This window comes from Primulina tabacum, chromosome 2 (assembly GCF_025594145.1).
Source record: "Primulina tabacum isolate GXHZ01 chromosome 2, ASM2559414v2, whole genome shotgun sequence".
Taxonomy (NCBI): domain Eukaryota; kingdom Viridiplantae; phylum Streptophyta; class Magnoliopsida; order Lamiales; family Gesneriaceae; genus Primulina; species Primulina tabacum.
The window spans coordinates 54,597,335-54,617,102 of NC_134551.1; the positions used below are offsets into that span (position 1 = coordinate 54,597,335).

Sequence of the window (19,768 nt, forward strand, 5' to 3'; positions counted from 1 at the left end):
AAAGCCTACATCCAACAGTAAAATAAACCAATGCATAAAATACTCGTATCATCTCAAAACATGAAATCATAATAGTGCGGAAAAATCATAGGCCCTCGGGTCGTGTCGCCCACCAGGTCCGCTGACTCAGAGTCCAGCACCTCCAGTCTCCTCGACATCGAACTCACCTGCATCACACAAGTTTAGTGAGTCTAAAGACTCAACACACATGTACCAGGAATAACAAGTACATATACATGCATATAGCAGTGAAAGATATCATACTCAACATAACTTTCATGAAACGTATATTATCATAAATTCTTACAAATCGTGAATCATGATCCATAAACATTTAAATATCATAAATTTGTGCTTAGGATGCTACCAGGACCAAAATCTCACACCGGGTGCAAAATGACCATTTTGCCCCTGGAAACCCAAAAATTATCATTTCACCTCTCGACCTCTAAAAATTGACCCGAAGCTTACCAAACCCCTTAAAATATTCCAAAACATTTTAAAAGCATTCCTAGACGTAAACTCGAGCCAAATTCATAACTTAAGCGATTCGTTTTAAAACTTAGACCGGGGTTCCGGTAATTCAATGAGAAAGGCTCCATGCCCAACTGCTTGTTCTTCTTCCGCAATATGGTATCAGAGCTAATGCTTTCGCGTAGCAACGGCGTTGATCCGAGCTAAGCCGTGAACACTTCGTTCTTAGGTAAAGTTTTGATCATTTCAGCACTCAATCTTCATTCAAACAGCTCATCCATGGCACCTGCAAATACGTCTGGTGCTTCAATTGGTCAGTCCGCCATTGAAGATCCAATGAGTCCGTACTTTCTGCATCAGGCAGATAATCAGGGGCTCATGTTAGTCTCTCAAGCACTCACAGGATAGAATTATATCTCTTGGAGTCGAGCGATGAAGATCACACTTTCTGTCAAGAACAAATTGGGTTTCGTTGATGGTTCAATTGCTAAGCCATCAGATAATGAGTTGGTTCTTCTTAATTACTGGACTCGCAACAACAATATCGTCATATCGTGGATTCTGAATTCGGTTTCAAAAGAAATTTCAGCCAGCATTCTTTTCGCTGATTCCGCAGCAGGTATATGGCAAGACCTCAAAGAACGCTTTCAACAAAGCAATGGACCAAGAGTCTTTCAATTAAGACGTGAGCTGGTTAGCCTACGTCAAGAACAAGATTCCGTCAGTCTTTACTTTACCAAACTCAAAGCTCTATGGGAAGAGTTGACAAACTTTCGTCCCATGTGTCATTGTGGCCAGTGCAATTACCAGGGAGTAAAGAAAATTGAAGCATACTTTCAGACGGATTATACAATGGCATTTCTTATGGGTCTCAATGATTCATTGGCTCAAATTAGGAGTCAAATTCTATTGATCGATCCACTCCCGCCTATCAATCGTGTTTTCTCTTTGATTGTACAAGAGGAACGTCAAAGGGTTATTGGCTCTCAATATGCGGGGAACAACTCTGTAGGGAACTTGACATTTGCTGTCAAAGGTGACCAACAGCAGCAGCGATCCAACAACAATAACAGAGGATACATGCCTACACACAGAGAAAGGCCTTTCTGCACCAAGTGTAATATTCATGGTCATACCATTGATACTTGCTACAAAATACACGGATATCCTCCGGGGTACAAGCTCAAAGGGAAGTTTCCAACCAAACCGTCTCCTACGGTTGTCAATCAAACCTTTGGAACACATGTCAATCAAACCTCTGGAACACACATATCCTCAAATGTTGATACTCACTCATCCCAGAATATGCTTCAGAAGTTTGACAAAGCCCAAGTTGAACAGCTGATGGCAATGTTTGCTCAACATTTATCAACATTTCATTCTCCAGAATGTCAAGTCAATGCTCACGCTATAGGTATTTGTTTGTCAATATCTGAGAACAACAACTTATGCTTATCTATCAGTTGGATTTTTGATTCTGGAGCTTCCAGACACATATGCTCGAATTTATCTATTTTCCAAACACATAGACCCGTGTATAATTCAATAGTCACACTGTCGAATCATGATTGCATCAGGGTTAAATATTGTGGTGACATTAGGATCAATAATGTCTTGACACTTAAAGACGTACTCTATGTCCCAGAATTAAAGTTCAATCTATTATCAGTGAGTTCTCTTCTTGATGACAACAAGTATGTGATACAATTCTGTCATGATTCCTTCATTATCCAGGAGATCCTGACAAAGAAGATGATTGGCAAGGGTAGAAAAATCGAAGGGTTATATGTGCTTGATGCATGGACTGAAGTTCCAGTTGTTACAATCAATCAGATTTCCGTGGATACTTGGCACATGAGGCTTGGTCATCCTTCCATTCAAGTCATGGATGTGCTAAAAGGCCATTTAGGATATGGATCTTCGAAGCTCAATAAATGTCCATCTTGTTACATTTGTCTATTAGCTAAACAAAGACGTTTGTCATTTGTCTCTAATCAAAATATTTCTCCACATTCATTTGATCTTAAACATTGTGATGTTTGGGGACCACACCATGTTTCCACATATAATGGTCATCGCTACTTCCTAACATTGGTGGATGACTGTACCTGATTCACATGGGTATTTCTGCTACAAAATAAGTCAGAAGCTCCACATGTCGTAACCCGATTTTACAACATGATTGAAACTAAATTTCGTAAGAAGATCAAAGTGTTTCGCACCGATAATGCAAAAGAACTTGCATTCACTGAACTCTGTCAAGCTAAGGGCATTTTACATCAGTTTTCTTGTGTACAAACGCCCCAACAAAACTCAGTTGTCGAAAGTAAACACCAGCATCTTTTGAATGTAGCTCGTTCACTTTTATTTCAATCTCGGGTAACCAACCAAGTTCTAGGGATAATGTGTTTTAACTGCCACATTTTTTTGTCAATCGGGTACCTTCACCTAGGACCCAAAACAAAGCTCCATATGAACTATTATATCAAAGAGCTTTCAATTATTCTGATCTCCGTAGCTTTGGATGCCTTGCTTTTGCATCTACACTGGCTGCTCATCGAGATAAGCTTTCTCCCAGAGCACGCCCATGCATTTTTCTTGGATATCCCTCAGGCATGAAGGGATACAAATTATTGGACATCCAAACTCAGGAAGTCTTCATTTCCAGGGATGTCATTTTCCATGAATCCACATTCCTTTGTCATCTGGGAGCAGCAAACACAAACATTGACCCCTTCCCCAGTGTGGTCCTACCAAAGTCATTAGAATCACCATGCATTGGTAATGAGTCTTCATGTGATGACAACACTCATTTGACAGTCCCTGCCTCCAACCAGATGCATTCACAGCCTACTGGTCATCAGCCAGCTGTCACAACTCGAACTTCCTCAAGAGTCACGAACCCACCGTCGTATCTTCGTGACTATCATCGCAACTTATTGCACTCGTCAGTACCGGTAATCTCCAAATGCTTATATCCTCTAAATGACTATGTCTCTTATGACACTTTATCTCAGCCATATCGCAATCTAGTGCTCAATGTTTCCTCACAATTTGAGCCTCAATTCTACCACCAAGCTATTAAGTTTCCTCAATGGCGAGATGCAATGAAAGATGAACTAGCTGCAATGGAAATTAACAACACATGGACAATAGTTCCTTTACCTATGGGAAAACACTCTATCGGGTTTTGTTGGGTATACAAAATCAAGTATACATCCGATGGTTCCGTGGATCAAGACAAAGCACGTCTCGTGGCCAAAGGTTACACTCAACAAGAGGGTGTTGACTTCTTTGAAACATTTTCACCAGTGGCCAAGTTAACTACTGTCAAGGTATTCTAGCACTTGCTGCCAGTAGCCAGTGGCACCTTGCCCAGTTAGATGTGAACAACACATTTTTTAATGGCGATTTGCTGGAAGAAGTTTACATGGATTTACCCCTTGGTTATGCCAAACAAGTTCCCCGAGGCACTACATCATCCAAACTTGTATGTAAATTACACAAGTCGATTTATGGCCTACGTCAAGCATCTCGACAATGGTACTCTAAATTCTCTAAAGCACTACTTCAACATGGCTTTTCTCAATCTCAATCAGATAACACATTATTCACCAAAGGATCAGGCTCTTCCTTTGTTGCCTTACTTGTATACGTCGATGATATTATCATTGATGGGGCATCATCACATATCATCCAATCTTTAAAAAAATTTCTTCAAAGTCACTTCAAACTCAAAGACTTAGGCTCGCTCAAATATTTTCTTGGTCTGGAAATTGACACAGCCAGCAGGGGATTTGTCTTTCACAGCGTCACTACATGCTGCAATTGCTAGAAGATGTTGGCCTCTTGGCTAGCAAGCCACTCCTTACACCAATGGAACCTCAATCAAGTCTCAACACTACTGATGGTCAGCCACTTGAGGACATATCCCAGTATCGTCGCCTCATTGGTAGGCTTCTTTATCTTACATTGTCCCGGCCTGACATCGTCTTTGCAGTACACAAACTCAGTCAGTTTGTTTCAAAGCCTCGCACACCACATATGCAATCTGTTCATCATCTCTTGCAATATCTCAAGGCCGCACCTGGTCAAGGCATTTTCTTCCCAGCATCTTCATCTCTACAATTAAGAGTGTTTTCAGATGCTGATTGGGCTTCGTGTGTGGACACAAGAAAATCGGTCACCGGATATTGTGTCTTTCTAGATGATGCATTAGTCTCCTGGAAAGCTAAAAAGCAAGCCACTATTTCCAGATCTTCAACAGAGGACCGAGCATTAGCGAGCACCACTAGTGAAGTTTTTTGGCTCAAGCAGCTATTACGTGATTTCAACATTACACATAATACACCCGTCATTAAATTTGCGACAATCAGTCGGCCATACACATCGCTCACAATCCTATATTTCATGAACGAACCAAGCATAGAGAGGTCGATTGTCATTTTGTCCGCAACAAAATAGCTGATGGTTCGATCAAATTACTCCACGTGAGATCAAATCTCCAACTTGCGGAACAGTCCATCTTGACGGGGGTATTAGATATTTAATTTACAAAGTTAATTAGTTAGCATTGTAGTTAGCATTAGCTGGAATACGGTTAAGTTGGAATATGGTTAAATAGATAGGTGTCAATGTACAGAAACATTCATTCAGTTTTTCATTCTTTTTCTGGTAATTCAATGAGAAAGGCTCCATGCCCAACTGCTTGTTCTTCTTCCGCAATACCTCTCAAGCAACTCGATACCTACAGACCCCTAACAACACAACATAGCCGCCCCTTGCACAGAACACAACCAAAACGTGAGTAGTTGAGGAGAATATTGAAGGAAAAGCAACAAAATAAAAAAAATACTCATGCCACGCTTTGGATCAAAAGTTTTCATGCAAGATCACGTTTATCAGATTATATGACGTGTGAAGCGTAAAAGGGTTGATACAATGCATGCCTTGACGATGACGTCGCGAGAGAATCGAAGAACGAGTGCCGGAGGCAAGTTTTCCTACAAGAATAGAGCTTGGCCGAAGGTTTTCCTTGAGCTGCAGAGTTCTGAAATCGAGGTTGAGAGGTTCTGAATGGGGGTGTCAGCTAATGACTTTTAGGCTTAGGGTAAATGGTGCTTTAGGTAGTAATTAAATAGATAAATAATAGGTAATGGGCTTTAAAATAACAATTAAAGGTTTAAAAGCTAATTAAGCCCAATAAGCTTAAAAGTAAGCCCATTAGTTCAAACGCACTTCCGAAAAATAATTCGTATTGGAAAGATTTTGAAAATAATAGCCGAACCCTCAAAAAGTCTCCCAATTCGATAAAATTTGCATACCGTTAAAAATAAAGTCTTGCGGGTAAAAATACTCAAAAATTCTCATTTTTGAAAATTACATTGAAAAACGCTTTAAATTAATTTATATAAATCAATCGTGTAATTAAAATAATTTTCCTGAAAATTCTCCGGTCTCCGATCCTCGCTCGAGCGTGAAATGCATCTAGAAACCCTAATGCATGAACTTTTAAAATTTCATGAATTAAATCATATCATGCATGAATTAATCAAAAATGCATAAAATGATTAAACACATAAATAAAAATAAAAATCCTAGATTGCATGCAGTCAGGTTACGTGAATTAAATTCCTGGACCATACAAAAACTCTTTTTGAATATCTTGATATTGGTTTGCGATTTCATTTACTTGATAATCAAATAACTATAAAATTCACAGATCGAATAAAGATAGTGTAGCGTGGCTTCAAAATTGAGATAGTTACAACAAGTATTTTCTTAACGTGCGCAATCAAAATAAATTCTAGGCATCGACTCAGACATTCAATGTGAGCCGAATATCGTGGTTGTTTTTGAAGTTGTTTGTTGATTTTTCGACCTCCATGATATAATGGACTCACCCAAAAACACACAATAATCAATAACTGATTTTTGTGTATCTGGACATGCTCTCAAATAAGCATCCGAGAAGAACTTAAGCTTGAGCTTGAGATCAAATGTGAAACTATAAAACAAAGCTCGACCTATTGCTCCTTTCACATATTTAAGTTCATCAAGTAAGTCTTCATCCTATGAGTTTAAGATTCACATTCATACGAGTAGCTCGTGGCTTGCACCTATAAGTTATGCATCATTAAGAAAATGAATTGTGTAGTGCCTTTAACAGATTGATACTAAAATTGTTGAATCCTTTTCTTTTATAAAAATTGTTTGGTATTTTTTTAAAAAAATATGTAATTGATGTTGGTCTCAGATACGACATCTAGATATATAAATATGAAATAAAGAATAAAACTGGATATCGAGATTTACATGAAAAATCCTAAAAACTATCAAGATAAAAACCACGAGCAAGATGAAAAGAATTCCACTATAATACTTTATGGTGTACAACTAATCATTGTGTATTCAAAGAGAACACATATTTTCTTAATGCAGGAGAACAAACACCTCACGAATATTATAGAATTAAACACTAAAATGCTATGAGATGATTAAAAAACTCGATGAATTATTGAAATGAGAGATTTGAGCTTCATTTATAGAGCTCCATTATCCATGTGAAACCGCGTGTTTCCTTCGTCAACTTTTTTACACAAAGCTACCGAATCATTTTGTTGCACAATGATGGCATCCAACCACCACCATCAATACGTTGTCTGATATTTTTTTTGCTTACATTTCTCACACTTGGGAATTTTATTGAGAATCAAACACATCTCCACACACCATTTCAATTTTTTCATTACATGTTGCTTACATTTCTGTTAGGTCACTTCAGGATGTACACCACTCAAACCTATCTATATTCACTGGTTTGGTCAGAAAATCAGATACATTGTCCTTTGTATTAATTTTCTGCATTTTCACACTTCTTTTCTCTACTACTTTTCACACAAAGTGAAATTGAACTCCAATATGTTTCGTCATAGAATGGAAAGTTTGATTTCCTGCGATGTGCAAGGCACTCTAACTGTTACAAAACAAAGGAATCTACTTGTTTGTGACCAATCTTCTCCAATAACATTTTAATCTATATTACATCATTGCAAGCTTGAGTAGCTGTCATATATTTTACATTCGTTGTACTGTTTGCAGTTTTGAAAAACCCAGCTTACTGCTTCCTCTACAAGTGTAAACACATAACCACTAGTTGATTTTCTCTTATCAGGATCACTTGCATAATCTGAATCGAAACGTGCATGTTATGTATTGATGTATTTATAAAATGACGTGTGTTAACAAAATAATTATTTATACATCTATCTACCAATCATGAATGTCATGTATACAACATAAACTCATCAAATAAGGCATAAAAACATATATATTTTCAGTCAAATCAATAATCATATATCATATGACACATATACATGTCGTATGATACTCGGTCACAATATACCTCAATTCTTCGTCCCCAGTTCAATGTAGCTCTATCCCATATTATGATTTCAATACAAAAAATTGATCTACATAATCAAAATATTCATTTCAATCAATAAATGAATTCAAATGCAACTCTAATAGTGTATTTAATGTATCAATTTGTTCTGCGCTATTCAGTTTAACCTTTACATTATTAGGATAATAATATCGCATTATAAATCCTAAAAACTCATTGTTATACATATAATCATTAACATCCAAAATTTCAAGTTCCAGAATTTTTTGAAACTTTGAAAATTAATATAAAATTGAAATCGTAATAAAATTCAATTCCGATTTTAAAAGTTAGTTTCTTGTCGGCTATTCTATTGCATATATAGATTTCGAACTCAAATACATGTTATTCCAGTAATTCAATAAATAAAATTGCTGAATCCAAGAGAAAATTACCTTAAAAGAACGCTTTCAACACGAGAATTCCGAATATATAAATTTTTTTTGAGTTTCGACATGGTTTCGAGGTAAATTCGAGTGATAAAACTTGATTTCTCACATTTCTTTGCAGAAGAATAGAGGAAGATTGAACAGAACCAGCTTATCAACCTTGAAACTTGTACAACTAAGGCGATGGGCGCAGGTGCACGATATCACACTCGACCACAAGCCTGTTGTTGTCCGAAAGCCTGTTGCTGTCCGAAAGGAGTTTGGTAGAGTTTGGAGCGCAGGAACACGCCTTGTTCTATCCAAAACTCTATTGTGCACTTCGAATTAGCAAAATGTGTCAACCTGAAAGTTGTAGATCTATACCTTAACTTTCATTTGCCTTTCACCTCACTCAGTTTAAACACCGAACATGAAAGTTAATCTCATTATCGTAAACTATGTCACTATAAGAACTTCAATGCATACGATACATTTTAGGGTGATTTTACCCTTATTTTCGAATAGATTTGGACAAAACTCAAAATATAAAATTTTTAGTCCTATGTATTAACTTTTAATGAAATTGCTTTAATCTCATTTGAAATAATTCTCATATTATTATTCTAGAAAATGTAACATGTATCACTTATCTATTGCGGTTCAGCATACTTTTCAACATAAATCAATTATTAATACAATCTTTCATTATCACAACATATTCACTTTCATTGTCAATTATATACTTCATACACTCAATATTATAATAAATATCATGAATTATCGAGAATTAAAATATAATTTACAATAATACGATGCAAGAGCTTTACAAAAATATTGTTGTGTTATGACTTGACCTCGTACATTTTTGACATAGTATCTCAAATATATTTTTCCATTTTTATCTTTAAGATATTTGACAGTACTTCGTCTGCTATAGCCAAATGTAAATTGGCAGCAACATTATCGTTCATCTCATTCCATTTTTCATCGTCTGTTATTTCCCTCGGTCTATGTCCAATAGCTGCCAAACAATTTTTCTTTCTTAAAATTGCTTGTGTTTTAATTTTTCAAAGCATAAAATTGCTCCAATTGAACTTTTCTATCTCATATCTGCCCACCATTATGTCTACAAAAAATTTAGTAGACTGGACAAAATAATATCGTGTTAATAAAAAATCTCAAAAAAATATTTTGAGATATTGAATATCAGTCTAAGCTGCAACCACAGAGCATACTCAGAATTTTAGGAAATCTTAAACCAATGCTCCTATACCAGTTGTTGGTCTTAGGTGCGGTATCTGAAGATATAAATATGAAATAAAGAATAAAACTGGACACCGACATTTACATGAAAATATCCTAAAAATTATCAGGGTAATAACCACGGACGAAATGCAAAGAATTCCATTATAATATTTTATGATGTAGAACCACTTACTGTATTTCCAAAGAAAACATATACTCTCTTAATAAAGGAGAACACATACATCACAAATATTATAGAACTAAACAATCAAATGCAATGAGATGAGAGAAAAAATCGATGAGGGGATACATTGAAATGAGAGAATTATGTTTTATTTATAGAGCTCCAGTATCCATATAAAACTGCGTGTTTATCCGTCAACTTTATGCACAAAACTACCGAATCATTTTGTTGCATAATAATGGCATCCAACCACCATAATTAACATAAATCATCGAAAATATTGTGATGACTTAAAACTCATCTGTTACTTATATCTCAAATTTGATACAAATTTTTGTGTTCGAGATCCAATTCTAACAAACTCTAACAGATTCATTTTTGTTTAAACAACCATTGAAATGACTTGATGTATAAGACTAAGATTTTTTTTTAAAATATAATTTTAAAAACTACTAATGGATAAAAATTGTGATGGAAACCATGCATTATAATCCGAGTATTAGAATCCCGGACCTTCCCTTTATTTAATTTTTTTGTCACACCTTTTTTTAAAGGAAAAAAACTAACTTTTTTGTTAAAAAAATTAACAATAATGCCAATAATAATTATAATTTATTAAAAAGTAAAAAACCGCAGGACTATATCTCGCACGTGACGTGACGTGACATGACATGACATGACTCCACGGGAAGGGCTACATTTCGCACGTGTTATGACATCACGCTCACCATGGGGCAAGCTCATGGCCCCATAGAGTCTCATTCTGGAACCCAAAAACGCACATTTATAAAATCAGAAACCCTATTCCATTTCGAAGGGCATTTGCATCGTGGATATGTCTAGCGATTTCGATCGTCTCCTCTTCTTTCAGCACGCTCGTAGAACCGCGGAAGCTACCTAATCCAAAAATCCTCTTGATACTGATGTGAGGACTCATACATTCGCATACAATAATTTTATTTTTAAATATGTATTTAACTTTTCAAAGTTTGAACTTTTACTTGATGGGTTCAGAATTTGACTAGATGGGGCGGGGTATTGCTGGAGTTAGCGCAGTTTCAGAGCGGTCCAGAGTCCAAGAAGATGGTTCTAGGTCAAATGATCTGCTCTATTTCTATCGAAGTTTTGATTGGTTGATTTTTTTCTTGATGCATTCTATGTTATTTTCTCTGGAGAATTGGCCTGGTATTTAGGGTGAAAGAGAACTTATGTCTCAATTTATGCCATCAAACTTTAGTTATTTAATGGTTTTGCAGATGCTATATCCAAGTTGGAAGAGGCACTGGATGTTGACCCAAGAAAACATGATACTCTTTGGGCCCTTGGGAATGCATAACATCCAATACATTTCTTTTCCCAGATCTCGATGAGGCTAGGCCTTACTTTGATAAGGCAGCTCAGTACAATGAGCAAGCAGTGGAACTGGTATATTCTACTGCATTAGTTTTTTTGTTGTGCATCTAGTTTCCTTGTTAAGATGGCGTCACATTGATTTTCTCGTGGCTGCAGGAACCATCAAACGAGCTTTATAAGAAATATTTTGAAGTAGCAGCAAAGGTACGTTCTCCCTACTACCTCTCATTTACAATCTTAATTTCAATGCAATTGCATTTAAAGGTGTGTGTTTGGGATTCAGAACTTCAATGCAGTAAGAAATGTCATACATGTTTCTTATTAGACTCTAAAACTGTCGATGACTGAAAACTATTCTAGAACACTCTCAAGTAAGATGATGAAGTTTTATGGATTCTTGGATTTTATAGCTGGGCTATTCGATAGTTGGTACTCTGGATTTTGTTGCTTTTGTGTGGCGTCTCTCGATGTTTTTCTTCAATAGGCTCAACCGTAAATGTTCTCACTTTGTTGGACAAATGCTTAATTTTTGTTGTTGGTTTTCTGGATGGTTGGGCCATCAGTGTAGTTTATGAATTGCTTAATTTTGTTATTTATGTTTATTATATATCCATGTTGATAATATGTCTATTAAGTTTCATTTGATCAATGCCCGTTGAATCCGGTAAATGCATCTTGACTAACACAAGCCTGTATCATTTTGTTCCATTTAATATTAATGTGTATTGTCCCTCTATTATTTTTGTAATTCGAGCTCAACTGGATTCTTAGTATCATTTATCAATCATCAATACTTATCTTGTTATCTTAATCTATGCTATGTTTTGCTGACTGATGTATGCATGTGTCTTAATCTCTGTTCCTAAGGCTCCTGAGTTGCATGTGGAGTTCCACAAGCATGGTTTCTCTCAACAGGCCATGGGACCAGGCCCTTCTGCATCTACCAACCCAAAGGTAAATAGCTCGGGTTCGTTGCATTTTAGTGTTTGATGTATCTTTCCCTTTGTTTGGGAATTTTAGTGCAACAATTTTAGGAAAAACAAATTAATAGCCCCATAATGCTGAGTAGATTACAAATTATGGATCTACAGTAATATAGATTGCCATTTGATGATAATGAACTACATGGATTTTCTTTTAGTTAATTTACTGTGTGTCTGTAACATATGTTAAGATCTTGTCTGTGTTATGGATTTTGAGGAGAGATACATTTCTACAACCAGTACCAGTCAATCTCTCCCAATTATGTCTGCCTGGCCAGCATTTGTCGCCTTTGTAGCCGCATACCTTGTTGTCTACACTTAGACCCCTTTCGAGCCTGCTTCCACTTGCATATTATAGTTGCTCGGACTGCTTCTCCATCAGCCTACAATTTGTATCTTTGTTTTAAAATAACAACGGATATGACTGAATTAGAAATATAATTTGGAATGTTATACATGTCCTGGACTCTTGATAGTGTTAATTGTCTCTTGGCTCATTGGGAGACCTATCATTTGCTTGTAAGCTACTGGTTTATCAATGGCTTTTTGGTTGTGTTGATTGGAACACTTATTTTGTACTTGTTATTTTATTTATTTGTTGTTTAATTAAAGCGTTGTATCTTTTCATTAGCAGCAGACAAAAAAGGCTAAAAGTAGTGATCTCAAATACGATGTTTTTGGATGGATAATTCTCGCAGTTGGCATTGTTGCCTGGGTGGGATTTTCCAAATCTAATGTTTCTCCACCTCCTGCATGATTAAATTTCAATTTTCCGAGACAATTGCCGACGGATCTTACCATGGTTACTTGTGGCATTCTTGTTTTTGTTTGGTTACCATGCCATTTGGTGTTGTTTTCCTCTCGTTCACCATCCTGAGTTGTGATATTTTACGCGAACATATTTATATTTATCATTATTATTCTGATATTATTATTTTGTTACTTTTTTTTATGGCCGACTGTTAGTTTCAGATAAAATTATTAGATCTATGAAATTTACACAGGCCAATGTGGTTTGGTCATTATATTTTTAAACGTTCGTGGATTATAATAGAGGTTTCGATAGTAGGATTCATTTGGCTTTCACCCTCCCTAAACTAGACGTAGCCGAACAAAAAGTGTGCAAGCGTCTGGACCCGCTTGCACAAAGCACAAAAATGGAGGAGAATACCCACTCTAAACTCTTTCTCGATCCATAGAATCTTATTGTTACAAGAATTTGATATTATATTTAAGGATAAAAAAGAAAAGAAAATGTCGTAGTCGATTATTTATCTAGAATAATGTCTGAATCATCTCATAATGAAATACCAATAAATGAAAATTTTCCAAATGATCAGTTGTTTTATGTTACTATTATGTCATGATTTGCTAACATTGTAAATTTTCTTGTGACAAATAAAATGCATTCTTGTGACAAATAAAATGCATTCTTATTGGAATTCACGTGATAAAAATAAATTATTGCAATTTTATTGGGATGATCCTTGCTTGTTTAAATATTGTCCTGACCAAATTTTTCGACGATGTATACACGACAATGAAGTAAATAATGTTATTAAATTTTGTCATTCTAAGGCATGTGGAGGTCATTTTTCATCCAATAAAACAGCTATAAAAATCTTACAGTGTGGATTTTATTGGCCTTCTTTATTTAAATATACGCATTTATTTTGCAAATTTTGTGAAAACTATCAGATGAGATCAATTTCAAAGCGAAACATGATGCCTTTAAATACAATCATAATTATTGAAATATTTGATTTTATGGGTATATTTCTATTATCTTTTGGATTTACCTACATTTTAGTCGCTGTCGATTATGTTTGAAAATAAATTGAAGCAATTGCATGTAGAACTGATGATCATAGAGTTATAAAAAATTAAAAAGAAAACATTTTTGGTTGATTTGGAATACCTATAGCAATAATTATTGACGGAGGAAGTCATTTTATGAATAAATCATTTCCTTCTTTGTTTAAAACTAAATTAAGAAAATTATAATTAAATGAACTAGAATTTAGATGATGCATCTAAAGCCTTTCATGATAAAAATATTATGAAAAAGTCATTTGAAATTGGACACAAAGTTTTACTTTATATTTCTCATTTGCATTTATTTCTAGGAAAACTAAGATCGAGATAGTCAAGACCATTTATATTTATCAATTAACATAAAATGTATAATAGATGTGTTTATGGTGGGTGGAGTGAATTATTATTTTGACTATATTATTATAAAAATTTTGAAATTAATATGTATATCGATTTATATACGATTTTGTTTTTAAATGAACATATTTGTATATTTGAATATATAAAATGAATAAACAATCTAGCTTGTGATTTCTGATAAATTTTATTAATAAGTGACTAGTAATAAGGTAGTGTGGGGGTGTGATGAAACTTAAAATTAATAATTTATTATATGTTAGAATTTGTATTTTAAAATTTAAGTTTAATTAAAATTATAAAATTATGTTATTTTAATATTGTTTGTTTATATTTAAATCTTACTAAATATGTTTTATTTTCAGGTTTCATACATGTTGGTAAAAAAAAAAAAGATAACTCAAGTTAAAAAATTCAAATTGAGGTGATTCAAACATGTTTAGAATCCTTGAGGAAATATCTACAACTTTTCTGAAGACATGAATGCCTAAAAAATTCATTAAGATGACCAAATTGTGGAAACACCAAAAGGATGACAAATTTACTTTTACTATGACCGGTTTATAGTAAAAAAATCAAAATAATTTCAATATTTAACTAAATAAGTTGAATCAAAAGGCCAAATTCATCTACATATAATTCTACATGTTTGCTGTTTTGGGCGAAGACATATTTGGAGATTAAAGTCGTGTATCATAGTATTCAAAGAAGGACCATGTAATTGAAATTGAAAGAGACAAAAACTACTATTACAACTACATGACAATAATAAAATTTTTGACATTTTCTATCATTTGGCCTATAAATAGAGGACTTGTGTTAGCTTAAGGAGTATTTTATCCATTGTAAAATAAAGTGTGTGTGTGTATTAGTGTGAAAATAAAGTTTTAAGTTCCAATATTTTTTTTTATTTTCTCAACTATGAATGATAATTTTAGTGTTGATTAAAAGTAAGTTCATGGCAAGCTAAATCTAATATGTCATGGTGAGATGATGAATTCTTAGTGTAATAAGATTGTTTATATTTTGTATATTTTTCTATATTTTTTTCATTTAGCTAACTTCTTTTTATATAGGTATAAAAATGAATTATTTGTTGTTATCAATTTACATCAAATGCTTGGTACCATTGAAGTGGTTATCTTTATTTGTTGTTTAGTTTTGATACAATAAATATTTCATCAATTATTATTATTATGATATATATAAAACATATATTTCATTTAGACGATAGCTTGGCTTTGCCGGTTATTCTAAATGCAATATTATGATTTAATACTAACATCTAACAATCTAACATTCACTTTATTGCAATTAACATTTACCTTATTGCAACTAACATTTACATTATTGCATCTAACATATATATATACACACATATATTAAATCATATATTTTATTTAAAAGATAGCGTGGCTCTGCCCGTTGTAGATCTAAACAAAAGAGGAGAAAAGCCTAGTTTCGGAGATAAGATGATTGCACAAGATTTCAAAGGCAACAAAATATCAAAAGAAATGAAATAAAATATTATTATATTTTATTAATGTGAGAATCTCGGAGTTTTGAAAGAAAATCTGGGCAAATTTTGCTAAAGATGAAGTAACACATTTTAAAAATTAAATATCTACAATTTTATCTACAACTTGAACTTGACACGGGTTTCAAAGATTTGGAGGATTAAGCCCATTAAGTGGGGATAACAACAAAGATGTTACACCTGAACAAAAGTGAAAGATATGAGACAGAATGGAAGGGATGAGGCATAAAAAGAGAACAGAGAGAGGAGGCAGAAGACTACGCATAAGACAATAGACAACATTCTCCTAAGAACTTGGAGGAAGAAAGAATTTAGAATTTGAGAGAGATGAGGAAGACAACTTCAAAGGAGGAATCACGCCAACTTCGCTGAGATTTTCTTAATCCTTCCTAGATTTTATTCTTTTGAATCCAAATATTGTGTCTTTGCTTTGTTTTGATTTTATAGAATAAATTTCTTTAGGCCAAAACTACAATAAGGATAAACAATACTTTGTTTGATATTTGGTTTGTTTTCAATATTTTTTTTCTTAATTTTAAATATTGATTGATGTTGATTTAATATTTCTTGTTAATAGCATGATCAACTATTTACATGCTTGTTAATTAATCACGAATTGAAAGATGATTGGTTAAATATAGCGACGAAGACATAACCAACACATGGTTAAACTAATTAGAAATAGTATTCGTTTTCAGTGTGCAGTTTTAGATGAATATTGAAATTTCACAAAGATACAATGCATTTAGATCTAATTAAATTCAATTATAAATAATTGGACTGCTAGATTTAAATATGTTTATTAACTCGAGGAATCTTTTAATAAATAAATCGTGAATTTCACAATGATGGTCAATAATTAAATAATTAATTAAATTTTAACACGTGTCATTATAGTAGAGTTTGACACCGTTGTGTGTCTTGGTTCTTTATTTGAAGTTAAATATCTCATTGATATTTGAATTAATTTTTTGTAGTTGCAATTATTTTATTTAATAGTTTAGATTAATAATTCACATATCATCTGTTTATTTATTTTGTCAAGCTAAAGTTTAGTAATAAAATATCTATTAATTAAATATTAGTATCTTTATGATCGATACTTGGACTCATCATCCATTTACTATAATTTGACCTAGTCCACTTCCTAAATTTATTCCCAACCAAAATCGTCGATCAATATTCACACACTTTCATGCCAATTACTTGTAATTTAAGTACAAAACTTGCACTTATCACCTTCATACCCAAAATAATTCGGCAAAAATTTGTGTGAGACGGTCTCACGGGTCATATTTTCAATTTTATGAGACATATATCTTATTTGGGTCATCCATGAAAAAATTTTATTTTTTATGCTTAGGCTACGTTTTGTTGGAGGATAAAATAATAAAATGATTAAGAGAGAAATGCTAAAAAGAATGATTGAAGTAGATAATGATAAAATAATATTATGTTTGGTATGATTTTTAAGAATGAGATAAATAATAATCTTTTGATGAATTGACAAAATTGTCCTTCCAGTTTTGCGGCGGTGGTCGGCGGCGGCGGCGACGACGGCGGTCTGGCTATCGGCCGACAGGAGGAGGGGGTGGTCGGCGGAGGCGGCGGCGATCGGTGGTGGTCGGCCGACGGCCGGGGTGGTCGTCCGGCGGTCGGTGTAGGGAAGTGGTGGTGAGTTTGGATTTAGGAGAAGGGTAAAATTGGAAAAATAGGATGAATTAAGAGTGAGATAAATAATATTAGGCGGTGAGGAGTGATTATTTTATCACACCTAATATAACCTAATCATTTATAGGAGGGATTGACTTGGTTAAATAAAAAACGTATCAAACATGTGATTAGGTGGGTTAAAAAAAATAAACCCACCTAATCATCCCTACCAAACGCAGCCTTAGAGTATTATTTTTTATTTTGATTATCGGTAAGGTTGACTTGTCTCACAGGTAAAGATTCGTGAGACCGTCTCACAGGAGACCTACTCAAATAATTCTCATTTGTTGATTAATAAAGACAAAGGAATTGATTTTCAATTTTCAATGTCACGAGTCTTTCAATTACTTATAATGTTAAGACTAGAAAAATTCTGTCATTTGAGTTACAGATAAATTCCAGCTAAATTTAGCTATTTAGCTGATTGATGGATCATATAATGATTGTCTATCATAAACATAATTGACAAAACTAAAAAATTAAGGGCATGAAAAAAAATAAAAAAGTGCCAAGATTAAAAGTTGTCTTTCATTGGGTTTCATGATCCACATAAATCCAACTCTAAATTAAAGATAATCTCAATTTTAAATTATTAATTTAAAATACCTTAAAAAATTGAATGCATCATTTTGACAAATCAATTAATTAATTTATAATATCATGTTTGATTTATTACTCTATTGACATATTTGAGTAAATAATAAAAAATCGAGCTTATTTTATTTATTTTTGAAATAAATAATGCTTTAGAGAAATGGTTAAAAATAATGTAGATCAAACTAAAATTTTCGAAACTAATTATTCGCAAATATATTTGATTGTTTTAGTTTCTATTAAAAAGTAATCACTTTACACCTACACCTCATAATAATGATAATAATATCGAATGGAAAAAGAGTCCATATCATACTAATGATATCACTGGCAGGAATTGTATCAATTTAAATAATAATAATAGCAAATCCGCGAGGGGAACGAGGAGGATCAGCTGGGTCTCCAAGTCCAACTGTAAACACAGACGCGACCCCTCCTTTTCTATATTGAACTTTCCCACGCACCACCTACCACCGTCTCTCTTTCAATCGGCCATGGATTGCATGTTGAGTCTATGACCACTCCCCTCTAAAGCTGGCAAGATCTCCCAATTGAATACTCTCATCGTCGGCGAGGCGCTTGCTTCCGAAGAGGATCATCTAATCATCCCCAGCCACGATTTCTCTGCTCAGGCTCATGTCTCTTCCCCCGGCCAGGTTTTTTTTTAAGTCGTTTTGATCTTTGCTTCATGCCTCCCTCTTTTTTTTTTTAATCGTGCTGAGGTGTTGCTGCAGTATCTGGAGATGTATAGAAAGTCTATTGAGGACCCTGCTGGATTCTGGTCCGACTTTGCATCCCATTTTTACTGGAAACAAAAATGGGAACAATCTGTCTACTCCGAGAATGCCGGCATTTGAAAGGGTCTAATCAACGTTGATTTTTTTGTTCTGGTGGTATTTTTTTTTCAATGTGGAGATAATTTATCTTTGAAGGTTCATGTCAACTATTGTTCTCATCAGCTTGCTTTTTAGATTGAGCTCTTCATTTCAGCTGTTTTTCTGCTCTAATTTTACTTTCTTTTTTTCAAAAAAAGATTGCTCGCGTATTTAGCATCCAACAGTAGCTAACATGATAATATTGCAATTATTGCTTGATGAGTTAGATTACATTAGACAATTTGTTTGTTCTCCTAATAGTATGACAGAATCTCGTCGAATTGTATTGCTCGAATGGTTTTTTATTTTTATTTTTTTAATTTTGACCATAGAAGCTGCAATTCACGGTAGTGTTCTTTATGATGCTTCCTTTAAACCTCAGTAAATAAGTTGTATGTGTGGGTAAATGATAGTGACTAGAGAAATGAGTTACTATTGTCTGTTTGACTGTATATCAAAAATATATATAATGGGCTGTGGAATGCATTAGTTGTCAAGGGATAACTTTTGGATCATGACTTGCGCTTTGTAGGCCTACAGAAGGTTTATTGCGCAACACGTCACTCGATATTCATGCAAATCCTTGCGAGTTCTTGGCAGTGTGGGCGAGCCCATCAATCCTAGCACATGGAGGTATATCATTTGTCCTCGAAGATTTGGCTTTCTTTGTATATAACAAATATAAACTGTGTTTTTATTTTCCTTTGATGTTAACAGGTGGTTTTTCAACTTGGTTGGAGACTCAAGATGCCCCATTTCTGACACTTGGTGGCAAACAGAAACTAGGGGCTTTATGGTATGATTTTTATCGTTACTCTATGTTCTG

General features: G+C 34.1%; 1 protein-coding gene and 1 pseudogene across 1 annotated transcript; both read left to right on the top strand.

Annotated features, from left to right (window-relative positions):
- Positions 1–906: 906 nt before the first annotated feature.
- LOC142537893 (uncharacterized) lies at positions 907–2,586 on the top strand. The gene has a single exon (XM_075643370.1). It carries the CDS (start codon positions 907–909, stop codon positions 2,584–2,586), a length of 1,680 nt encoding a protein of 559 aa, XP_075499485.1.
- A 7,837-nt stretch (positions 2,587–10,423) lies between these two features.
- On the top strand, positions 10,424–13,000 carry LOC142538107 (mitochondrial import receptor subunit TOM20-like; annotated as a pseudogene).
- The last annotated feature ends 6,768 nt before the right edge of the window (positions 13,001–19,768 follow it).